The sequence below is a fragment of the Odocoileus virginianus genome, chromosome 18 (genome assembly GCF_023699985.2).
Source record: "Odocoileus virginianus isolate 20LAN1187 ecotype Illinois chromosome 18, Ovbor_1.2, whole genome shotgun sequence".
NCBI classification, from domain to species: Eukaryota; Metazoa; Chordata; class Mammalia; order Artiodactyla; family Cervidae; genus Odocoileus; species Odocoileus virginianus.
The window spans coordinates 34,055,309-34,068,287 of record NC_069691.1 but is presented as its reverse complement, the minus strand read 5'-3'; the positions used below and the strand labels follow the sequence as shown (position 1 = coordinate 34,068,287).

At 39.7% G+C, this 12,979-nt stretch overlaps 1 protein-coding gene across 4 annotated transcripts in view; it reads right to left on the bottom strand.

Annotated features, from left to right (window-relative positions):
- Window positions 1–12,652, bottom strand: part of ADAMTSL1 (ADAMTS like 1) — a 1,044,920-nt gene extending 1,032,268 nt beyond the window's left edge. For all 4 annotated transcript variants that reach the window (XM_070480552.1, XM_070480554.1, XM_070480555.1 and 1 more), the window contains exon 1: window positions 12,345–12,652. In XM_070480552.1, coding sequence (XP_070336653.1) covers window positions 12,345–12,431 — 87 coding nt within the window. In that variant the 5' untranslated portion in view covers window positions 12,432–12,652. The remainder of the gene's footprint in view (window positions 1–12,344) is intronic.
- Between the last annotated feature and the right edge of the window lie 327 nt (window positions 12,653–12,979).

Genomic DNA, 12,979 nt, shown 5'->3' with positions numbered 1-12,979 from the left:
GCAAGAAAAAGAATATTCTGGATTCATGATAACATTAGGTGATACTGTCAACTCTCTTGAATTCGATTTGGCCAATAAAACGTGAGCAGACACAATCATCTATCACTGAGTGGAAGCATTTAATTGTCAGAGCAAGGCAGAGCTAAACTCGCCCTTCCCTGCCCTGACAGCTATGGAAATACAGGACGGAGTTGCAGTCAGCATGGGTTCCTCAGCGCACACAACAGGCCATGCCCTCCTGACAACCCGCATGAGACGCATGGCTTAGATGTGTTAAGGCACTAGGATTTGGGGGTTGTTTGTTACCACAGCCTCATCTAACCCATCCTGACTAATGTAGAGTTAAAAAAATAAAAGGAATATGAGAATTTGGATTTCAGTTTAATCAGTAGATACTCTTTAATGGTAAAAATCTTTTATTTCACTGCAACTGATTTCTGAAAGAAAATTCACAATGATCACTCTTCATTAAAGCACACCAGATATTAGCAGGAAAGGAAACATCTTTCCTCCACGTGTAGGACGCCATCACAGACGGTGCATGACTCAGCGGACAGCACGTGCCTGTTTTGTTTGGCCGGATTGTGATAGAAATGCGGGGGACATCCTAAAGAACAGGCACATGACACAGCTCCTTCCTCCCCTCCAAGAACGTAGCAACGGTTGCTACATCACACTTGGGTAGAGAAGGTGTTCAGCAGCACGTCCTCTCCCTTTCGACAAGTGTCAAGTTCCTGAATGCTTTGGACAGTTTTCTAAATAAGTATCTGTTAATCTTCCAGGGGCATGTGACTCGAGGAGAAAATACACAGAAGCCAGTTTCCAGCAGGTTATGTGTGTGTGGGGGTGGGGTGGGGGGAGATATGTGGAAGGGCAGAGGGTTTTCCCTTCCCTTCATCCCCCAGTCATTCTTCGGGGGCAGGCTAAGTGACTGGGAGCTGAGGCTATTCCCAAACATCTGAAAACCATTTATAAAAAAATAGAGGTTACAACAAATAAAGACACTTTAAGCTGGTGGTTCATATCTTTAGTTCATGATGTAACTAGACACTAAAATAATAGTGTATGCTCTGGTGGGAAAAAAAAAAAATCACTGAACTGAGTTCTGAAACACACGGTCCACTCCCATCTCTCTCACTAACAGACTGGGATGTGTCGCTCAACTTCCTCAGACCTTACTTCTCTCCTCCATAAATAAGATAGACCAGACCAGTGTTTCCTGAAATGTGGTCTTTGGTCAGACTGTATCTGGGAATCCTCTATGGCAGGGGTCCCCAACCTCTGGGACTAAAGCCTGATGATCTGAGGTGGAATTGATGTAATAATAATAGAAATAAAGTGCACAACAGATGTAACATGCTTCAATCATCTAGAAACTATCCCACCCCTCCCCCATGGCCCCTGAAAACATTGTCTTCCACAAAACTGGTCCCTGATGCTGAAAAGGTTGGGGGCTGCTGCTCTTTGGGTGAGGGGAAAGGGGTATATGTACCAAAGACACATTCCTCAGACACATCTTTTTCTATGGAATCCAAATCTCCAAGAGTGAGACCCAGGAATTGGTTTTTCAAAATTTCTCAGTTTCTAATCCCAGGTGTGTGTTCAATAGTTTCAGTGACTCTTTGCAACCCTACGGACTATAGCCCGCCAGGCTCCTCTGTTCATGGGATTCTCTAGGCAAAGATACTGGAGTGGGTTGTTATACCTTCCCTCCAGGGAATCTTCCCAACCCACGGATCAAACTTGTGTCTCTTGCAGCTCCTGCATTGTAGGCAGACTCTACACACACACACATACATGTGTGTGTGTGTGTTTATAAATGAATAACTTTGCTGTATATCTGAAACTAGCAACGTTGTGAAGCAGTTATACTTCGATTTTTTTGTAAAGTTTCTCAGCTTCTAGTTGCACAGCTTAAATCTTTGGGTGATCTTTGGAACTGTGCAGAAGACCAAACTGACTTATGCACAATGAAGTTTCTCAACCAAGAGACTAAAGAATCTCTAAGGCCCCTTCTGGTTTAAAATGCTATAGACATGAGCAGAAATTAAAAGAAATATGTATCTCCTGCACCACCCATTTATCCCCTCCAAAAATAAAAATAAATAAAGAAAAAATGCTTAATTCTCTAGAGATCATCCTGGTACAAAATAAAATATTAAAACTGATATGGTATTACATACTAGCCATTCAAAACTACTTCCCCATTCATTTTGCCTCGTCTCCCTTCTGCACCACAAAAAAGGCCTGAGCTTCAATCGCACCTTAGAGAATAAATTTTAATACCACATATGATATTTTAAGGCCAGATCTTTACCTCATGTTAACTCCATGTTCTCTCATAAAACTGTTTCCAAACATGAACATCAAAATTTGTAAAACAATAAAATATTTCTGTGCTGTATCTGAGCAAATAGGTTAGACTATTTTTTTAAGCAAAGAATGTGAAATACAGTTACTGAAAGGCTGAAAACTAAAATATAAAAGTGAGGATGGAGAGAGTACCTATTACTGTGTTTGGCAACTAAGAGGCAATCAGTTAGCATGGATTCTCTTCCCTGGAAAAAGTCTGACTCTCTAGTTGCAGAGACAGTCAGTAAACCCAGAAGTAGCAGCTCAGTCTTAGGAACTCAAATCTAAGTGTCTTTTTTCTAATACTGACTAAAGTTTTACTTACACTGGGAAACAAAACATATGAGTCACTGAAAAGTGAGCATAATAACCAGAACGATCTTTAATGGGATTTGGAAATGGATCAAGACAGGAAAATAGAAATAATGAAAGAGAATAAATAGTGCTAACTTCCAGTTAAACATGGCAGGTTGAACACTATTTTTTTTCCCCATTCTCTCCCCAATGTCTGCTAAAATAACAGTAAATAAATAAAAATGACAAGAGAACTGGAAAGGACACAATAGCAGACAAAAGATGCCAATAAATTTTTGTAATATGGAAAGCTGGTGGAGGAATTGTAACTGACTTAACAGAACTGTGCCTTCAACAGGATATAATGATGGGAAGCAAGACCATTTGGCCTGTAAAAGCTCAGAAAGGCTTCAGACATGGAGGCACCTGATGCTAACAAAGATGGAACTGAAGTTTTGGCTACAACTAGAGTGTGTTTAATGTTATCAAACAAAGACTGCTGAATAGTAAAACTGAGAAAATCTTTTAGAAAGTATAACAAAAAGATAACAATAAATACAGTAGATTTTAAGAAGTATATGGTCGATTCAAGAGGCTTAATAATTGACCGAATTTTTTTTTAAAAAAAGGCAAACACATACAAGGCTGGCAAGAAACTTATCAAAGACATATGAAAATAAATATTTCCCAATCTGAAGGATTTAGATCTACTGAAGGTCCACGAAGACCCTAGCACACTGAATTCAAATAATCTACACCAAAGCACAGCATCTTAAAACTGTGGTTCAGAGGTTGGCATATAATGACCTGGGGTCCAAATCAGGCTCACCCCCAGTTTTGTAAATAGTTTGTTGCAACTCTTTACTTGGAACAACCAGGTTCACTCATTTCTGTATTGTCTATCACAGCTTTCCTGATGGGGCGTCCCAGGAGCCACTATTGGTAAAGAATCTGCCTCTCAGTGCAGTAGACAAGAGGGAACCAGGTTTAAACCCTGGTTTGGAAAGATCCCCTGGAGGAGGGTATGGCAACCCACCCCAGTATTCTTGCCTGGAGAACCCCATGGACAGAGGAGCCTGGCAGGCTGCAGTCCACAGGATCACAAAGAGTCAGACACAGCTGAATCGACTTAGCACATACACAAGCTTTCCTGCTGTAATGGGCAGAGTTTAATGGTAGTGGCAGAAACAGTATAGTATACAAAGCCTAAAATATCTTCCCAAGGGAAATTAATTATGTTTGCACAAAATCTTGCACATGGATGTTTACGGTAGCGATATTTGTAAGAGCCCAAAGGTGGAACAATCCAAATGTCCATCTGGAGACAAATGGGTAAACTAAATATTATATATCCATACAGTGAAATATTATTATCAGAAATACTGATACATGCTATAACTTGGAAGAACCTTGAAAACATGCTAAGTGAAAGAAGGCAGTCCTCCAAATTCACGTATTACATGATTCTATTATATAACTGCATTCACACAAAAATCCAGAGTAGGGAAATCTACAAAGAAAGAAAATATATTATGGTTGTTTGGGATCGGTGAGTGGTGGAGAGTACGGGTAAGCTCTGGTACAAAGTTTACTGGGGTTTTTTTAGGTGATCAAAATTTCTAAAATTGACTGTGATGGTACACATATCTGTGAACATAATAAAAATTACTGAATTAAACACTTTAAAGGGGTGAATTGTATGATATATGTATTATATCTCAAAGCTATTTTAAGGGAAATATGTAAGAAAAATAGAATAATAATATACTATTTGGCACACTGTAGTTATTACAAAATAGTAATCCTGACCACTGGATCTTTAAAATGTGATAAAATATTATGAAAGAATAATAAAAGGAGAATGAGAAAGAGAATTAGGAAATCACACCATAATGAAAATTTAATAAAATATAATAAATCACATTAAGGAATGCTGAAATAACAACAAAGGCACTATATTAAAAACACAAGGAATTAAAATGGCTATCTAATATTAATATAACCAAATGCAAAGTTGGTTTCAGGACACAGACTATTACCATGGATAGATAAGGTCATTTTTAATAATGACGGAAGGGTCAAATTTGCCAAAAAGACAATAATTCTAAATGCTTATATAACAGAGATTCAGGACAAATAAAGCAAAAACTGACAGAACCACAAGGAGATATAAAGAGACAAATCCACAATGGTAGACGGAGACTGTGATATATCTCACTCATAATTGATACTATATCAGTAAAGATGTAGAATATTTTAATAATACTCTCAACCAACTTGACCTAAATGACATTTATAGAGCATTCTACCCAACAACTAGACCAATCAGAAAATTTAGAAGAAAAATATTCTTAGGAAATTTAATTTTTTTTCAAATACATATAGAATATTTACCAAGACAGATTATATTCTGGGCCATAAAACAAATGTCAATTAACTTAAAAAGATTCAAGTTATATAAAGTGTATTCTCTGAACATACTGGAATTAAATTAAAAGTAAATAATCCAAGTATATCTGGAAAATCTCCAAATATTTAGAAACTAAAAAATTCATTTCAAAATATCCATGAGTCAAAGAGGAAATCAAAGGGAAATAAAGTATTTTCAAGTGAAGAAAAATGAAAACACATTTACGATATGTCACTAAAATAGCACTGAAGAAAAAATTTTATTACTAGAAATCTTTGTTGGAAAACAACAACAAAAGGCCTTATATTAATGACTTCAGCATTACCTTGATACCATAAGAAACTAGAAAAATAAGAACTTATGAAATGCAAAATAGCAGAAGGCAGAACATGTGTCCTTTTTAGTGTAAAAAGGAAATCAGAAATCAAAGCTGGCTCTTTAAGACCTATAAAATTTTTTAAGCCACTAAGCAGATTGATACTCGAGTATTCTTGCCTGAGAAATCCCACAGGCAGAAGAGCCTGGCAGGCTACAGTCCATGGGGTCAAAAAGAGTCAGACACAACTTATTAACTAAACCATCGCCACTTTCAAGCAGACTGGTACAGAATAAATATGTAACCAGTATCAGAAATGAGAGAGGTGACACAACTCCATGTGCTAATATTAAAAACATAATAAAGGAGCATCATGAATTACTTAATGCCAATAAATTCAACAACTGAAATGAAAGAGACAAATTCATGAAAGATACAAACTACCAAACCTAACTCAAGATGTAATATTAATAGATAACATGAATGGCCCTGTATCTACTTAAGAATTTAAATTTGAAGTTAAAAATCTTCACACTAAGTCAACTCCAAATCCAGATAGTTTCTCCAGTGAATTCTACAGAACAATTAAGGAAGAAACCACACACAATTTCTTCCAGAACATAAAAAGAAAAGAGTATTTTAACCCTGATGCTAAAACAGACAATAACATTGCAAGAAAATAAAACTACTGAACAATATTCTACATGGACATAAACACGGAAGTTATAACCAAAATTTGGTAAATCAAACCCAACAATATAGAAAAAGGGTAATATATTGTCACCACATCAAGCTTATCCCAGGAGTGCAAAATGGGTTTAACATTCAAAAATCAATCGATATAATTCACTATTTTAATAAACTAAAAAGGAAAAGTCATATAAGTATATGCAGAAAAAGCACTTGACAGAAATCCAACATTCATCTCTGATTAAAAAAAGAAAACTCTCAGTAAACAAAGAACAAGATGAATTCTGATAAAAGACATTTTCTAAAAAACCTACATGTAACATCATACTTAATGGTGAAATATTGAATTATTGTTCCTTAAGATTGGGAGTAAGCAAGGATATCTGTTCATCCCACTTCTATTCAATTGTGAACTGGAGGTGCTAGCCAATGTTATTAAACAGGAAAACAAAATGAAAGACATTCAAACCAGGAGAGAATAACTGTTTTTATTTGTATATGACATGACCATATGTGTAGAAAATCTGATAGAATATACCAAAAAACTGCTACAACCACTATGTGAAGTTGCAGAAAATAAAAACAATACACAAAAATCAATTTTTTTATAAATTAACAAGGAAAAATCAGAAATGAAAATTTTTTGAAAGTGGCATTTAAAAGAACATCAAAAATATGAAATATTTAGAATAAATCTGACAGAAATATGTCAGATTTTTACACTAAAAATGACCACATATTGCTTAGAGAAATAGAGACCTAAATAGATAGAGGTTTATCATGCTCAAGAATCATGAAACTCAACATTGTTAACAGACTATGTCATTCAAAATAGATCTATAGATTAAAATACTCCCAATCAAATCCATGAATGCATTAAAAAAAACAAGTTGATAAACTCACTCTAAAATTTATAATATACATTATATTTAAATCAACATCCTTGAAAATGCAGGACAAAGTCAGATAAATCACACTTCCTCAGTTCAAAGTTTATTGTGAAGCTACAGTACTCAAGATCATGGGATACTAGGATAGCAACAGAAATACAGTTCACCAGAACAGAATAAAGAATCTAAAAAATAGTCCCATGTATACAGACAACTGATTTTTAACAAAGGTGCAAAGGCAATTCAGTGGAGAAAGGAGAGTCTATTTAAAAAATCTTGCTTAATACAACTGAAAATCCATGGATGAAAAAATGAACTTTGACCCATATCTTGCACCACATACAAAATTAACTCAAAATTGCACATAAACTGAATGTGAGACATAAAAATTTTTAAGGAAAAAAACCTGTGTGATCTTATTATCTTAAGAATAAAGGAAAACCACAATTTACCAATAAACAATAAATTTAACTTCATAAAAATTATAAACTTCTGCCCATCAATATACCATATCAAGAAAATGAAAAGACAAGCCAGAGCCTGGGAGAAAACATTTGCAAATGATGCATCTGATAAAGGAGTTACAGCCAGAATACATAAAGAATTCTCATAACAGGAGGAAAAAACCCAATGAGAAATAGATAAAATATCCGAATATACATTTTGCCAAAAACGTTACAAATATTCTAAATAAAACCATGAAAAAAAATGATCTATATCATCAATCATTAGGGAACTGCTCATTAGAACTCAGAACAAGCTACTAGTACACCAATTTGCAAGGCTAAAGTCAAAGCCTGACCTCAGCAGGTGCTGGCAAAGATGCAGAGGAATGGTATATTGCAACCTTCTGAAAAACTGGCAATCTCTTAAAAAGTTAAACATATACCTACCAATGATTCAGTCATCTCACTTTTGAAACAAAACTACAGGTCCATGCAAAGACATATAAACATATCTTTATAGCAACTTTCTTCGTAAAGCCAAAAACTGGAAACACACAGTTCATAAATAGGTGAATGCTGATGGACAACAAAGTATATTTCCACACAATGTAACACTACTTAGAAACAGGAAGAAACAAATTATTGGGAACATGCCACAGTACGGATCATCTAAAAAAAAAAAGAACTATGCAGAGTGGTAGGGAAAAAAAAGACCAGATCATAAAAAAAGGAGGTGGGAGAGGTAATCTACTCTGATTTCATTTACAATGCAAATTACAGTGACAGAAAGTAGATCATCATTTGCATGGTGATTTAGGGTGTGAGGAAGGGTGGCAGGAAGGGATCACCATTTAGAAAGATGATAACGATGACCCTATATGATGACCCTATATGCGAGACAGCAAAAGAGACCCAGATGTATAGAACAGTCTTTTGGACTCTGTGGTCTCCCACAGTCAGGGTGGGATGATTTGAGAGAATGGCATAGAAACATGTATATTATCACATGTGAAATAGATCGCCAGTCCAGGTTCGATGTATGAGACAGGGTGCTCAGGGCTGGTGTACTGGGATGATCCTGAGGGATGGGATGGGAGGAAGGTGGGAGGGGGGTTCAGGATGGGGAACACATGTACACCCATGGCTGATTCGTGTCAAAGTATGGCAAAAAAAAACCCACTAGAGTATTGTAAAGTAATCAGCCTCCAATTAAAAAGAAAAAGAAAAGGGTAATGAGGAAACTCTGAGGTGTCACAGGTGTATGTATATATATATCAAACTTAGTAAACTGTATACTTAAAATATGTGCAACTTGCTGTATGTCAAATATAACTCAAAATACTATAAAACAAATAAAAGGAAAAAATGTTGTCTTTGTTACATGGGATCTGATGTTAGGAGAAAGGTTAGGGAAGAAACAGGGCAAGAAGTTGCTTTATTTCTTTATAAGCCTTTATTAATATTTTTTAACCACGAAAAATTATTATCACAGTAAAAATAAAAAATAAAACAAGAGCAAGAACATATAAGAGAACAATAAAAGAGACAAGAAAATGTTTCCTTCAAGGTCTTTAGTTGAAAGTCAGGTGCCGGCAAACACAAATTCTTTCCAACCATCCTGTTTCTAACCTCATTACCAAATTCCTAACAAGGGTAGGATTTAGAATACCACAGTAAGTCAAAGTATTCAATGTTAGTATTTGAATAAGCTATCACTGGCATGCCACCATAAGAACATGAATTGCCACTAAGTGACATTTTTAAGCAATAGTAATGGATTTGTGCTGATCTAGCCACAATCCTCTCCAACAACCTTGTTTATTTTTACAGTGGATTGCTACAGATGGCTTGTAGAAATCATTAAGTAGTTGGTAACCTCTAGTGGTTAAAACAGTTAATTATGTACTTCCTTACCTGGGAGCAATTTGGGCAATGGGACGAATTTGAGTTCAGCTGATGAAGTGAAATTGATATCAGTAAAATAATCAGTTTCTTAAGAACCCAAAGAGTGAGCTACCTTCCAGTTGCACAGGAAAAGAATTGGGTTAGGAGGGTAATTCAATCAGGACCAAAGAGGAATAACCCCTGAAAGCAGAAATTCAATGAGAAGACAGGAGAAATGCTGAAATTTCTGAATAATTTTTATTTGCATTAAAATTGTTCTTTGGACTTTGATAATATAACTTAGGTGTAATTCGGTTTGGGGAGCCAGAACCACTTAAGCAAAGAGCCTCCTTTAACTATGGGTGCAATATATACGAGAGTTTTGATAAGTCTAGTAGTCATGCCTTCATGTACTGAGTGCTCTGAAGAAAAAAACATTTAAAGAATGTATAATATAAACTCCAAACAGTGTTCCAATCCTTTGGCACTGGCTATTGATTTGATTTCTTCTTGATTTGATACTAAGTATCCTCAAGTTTCCAGTCTGTTAAATTCACAGATAAGGTATAAAATTCATGTAGTTAAAAAAAAAGTGTTAAATTGTGTTGCAAGATCAGCTGCTTCTGACCAACACCTAAGTATTAACATATCTAAAGTGTACTGCATTCAACAAGAATACAGAACCCATCTACCACTTTAAACCCTCAGCTAACCCTTCCCTGACAAGTTTAGTCAGGCTTCTCACATGTGGATAGCAGCTCTGCCAAGTGGAACAAGAAAAAGTCATTTGAAATTAAACAATAAACCACTTCACACACACACACACACACACACACACACACACACGCTCAAATCTGCTTTCGTCATCTTCACCCAGAAGAAAGTTGGTTGAGAAGAAGAGTAAGGAGGAACAGGTGTGTAACACTGGGAAAATCAGTCTGTCCTGAATGTCAAGAGGGCACCAAACGACTTGAAATAGGTCTAAACAAGTCCAGTGTTTAAAATACATGTATATATATGTGTGTGTGTGTGAATAGATATATATAAATAGGCAGCCTGTTGAAGTATATTTTTAAAAACCACCACCAACAAATACACAAGTCTAAGAAACTACTTCATGCATCTTTGCATATTTTTTAGCATCTTTTCTGGTTTCAAATATTACCAGATAGTTTACCAAAACATCAAGGATAAGGCAGGATTTCTACTTTTATGATTATTTTAAAGCAAGACACAAGGTGTTCAGTGTTGAATTGGGTTAGATGCCAACCTGCCTGGTGTTGTTAGTTCCTTCTAGAACACAGGCCAACACCCTTATTTTACAGATAAAGAAATAGAAGGTTAAGGGCCTTGACTAAAATGACACAGCTAGTTAGGGACAGAGCCAATACTGGAAATTGCATGTTAACCCTCTCTCCCCTAGCATGTCTATTAGGCCCTCTTTACAGTTCTCCCTTGAGTTTCCTTTTGGGCTGATGACTGTGTTAGAACAGGTCACTGTAAGGCAGGTCATTTTGACACCATGGTTTTCAACCCAGCTGCATAATATAATCACCTGGGAGCTTTATAAGCCCCAGTGTTCCACCTCATCATCATATACCCCTCAAGGATGCTGATGCAATTCAGCTGGGGTGGGAGCCTGGTCCCAGGAGTATCTAGAGCTCTCAAAGGCAATCCTAACATGCAACCACCTCTGAGAAGGCCTGCCAGTGGAGCAAGGCATTTTGGGAATAAACTGGCTCATAATTAAGACAAGGTTTTGCAAGGGTTTTTCTGGGCTCCAATCTAAGCAGGTGTTCCCTGTTGAAAATCTCTATCACTTCTTAGCCTAGTGTCTGCCTGTCAGGTTCCATTGGGCTCTGGGCCCTTCTTAGCCCTCATTCTTGGTCCTTGCTCATCCTCTAAAAGTTCACCAATGCAATCAAAATGATCATTAAAATAGAAATCTGAAAACAAGTTTCAGAAACTGTTAACTAAAAGCGAAGCAAGGAAATCCCCCGATTTGGACAAGTCTCCATAAGCAAAACAGAGGAAAGGGAGGCTATCTGGCGATAATTCCGGCCAAGAGTACTTGGGCATTTTCCCAGAATTACCCAAGTAATCCTGTGAAAAGCAAATCTATGTAGGCTAAATTATGTACAAACTGCCTAAATCATGAGTTTTAATCAAAAGTTACCTGACTCTGGAAACTGTGAAAGCCAAGGACACCACACGCACCACGGGGTATGAATGACCCACGCCCCCTTCCCCAAAGCAGCTCTCTCCAGGGTCTTTGCTGTAATAACCCAGAGCCAAGCCAACTGAATTAGACACCCTTCCAGGGCTCTTCTGCTCTGCCTCGGGGCCAGAGCCCACCCAGTCAAGAGAAATCAGTTCCTACAACCCATCTGGCTTGGGAGAAAACTCTAGGAGTATGTGAAGGGGGCGTGGTGAGGGCGAGCACCCCTGCACCAGCCACCACGACCACCTATTCTCCACTGCAGAGCATCATGAGCCCACCTGGTCTGCCATCTGCACACCTTACAACCGCCCCCGACTCAACCGGACGCGGGTGGCCCTAAGGTGACAATGTCAGAAGTTTACTGGGCCCGAGGAAGAACAGAAATGAGGAGGGTCCCAGCGTCCGAGCCTTCCCAGAGCCGCCTCAGCCTCCGCCGAGAGAGAGAGAGAAGGGCTTTTGAAGGACTGACTGTACAGAAGGGTTGCGGGGTCGCGGGCTCCCTGGGACAGGGCCGCACCCAGACTCAGGCGCCACCTCTTCGCCTCGACTCTGCCCAGCTGGAGGCAGGACCAGGGCGTGGCGGGAAGCCGGGACGCGGCCCCAGGAGGCTGGGCAGAGACTCAGCTCAGGGGCTGATGCCGCCAGCTCCGAGATTGCCGCGAGGGGCCGCCTTAGCCCCAACCCCGCGCCACCTGTCCCAGCTCGGGTGGCAGCGCAACCCTAGGACAGTCCCTGGCCAGAGAGCGCGCGCCCCAAGCTATTTAGCACTTCCCGCAGTAGCACAGCCTAAGAGAAAGTTACCAGGAGGGCGAGGGGACACAAGACGCGCAAACTACCCTACCTGTCCGGCGACGCAGAGCAGGCACCAGGTGCCTCCGAGGATGCGGGCCAGGAGCCCCGAGCGCTGGGGCGCAGCCAGCCGGGCCATGGTCCCCCAGCGTGGAGGGCGGGGAGCCCTAGACGAGACCCCACCCTGCAAGCGGTAGCCGCGTCCCGCGTGGGCTGCGGGGCTCCGCGTCTGCGGGCTGACGCGGGATGTGAGCCTGCGGGGCAGGGCTGAGCTGGAGCGGCCGCGCGTGCTCCGAGCCTCCCTGCGGCCGTGGAGCCGGCGGCTTTGAATGGGAGCGCGTGCGCTGGGGGTGGGGGCGTTATTTGTGAATGTGCTGCTTGTCTTGGCTCCGAATGGTTCGCGCTCCCCCTCCCCCCCCCAAGCACCCCCTCCGGCTCCTGCTCCTCCCCTCCTGTGTCAGCCCAACGAAGGCGGGGAGCGCAGACACCCAGCCGCCCCGGCAGCGACCGTGTGCGCGTTTCGGGAAACCCGAGCGGAGCTAGGCGCTGGTTCTATTTATTTATTCTTTTTAAAGGCGGGGGGGGGGAGTAGTCTTGCGTGGCACACCTTGCTCACGTTGGGAATGCCTCCCTGCCTGTCCTGGGAGCGTGCAGGATGAGAAGCGAAGACTTTCCCCGGATGCTGGC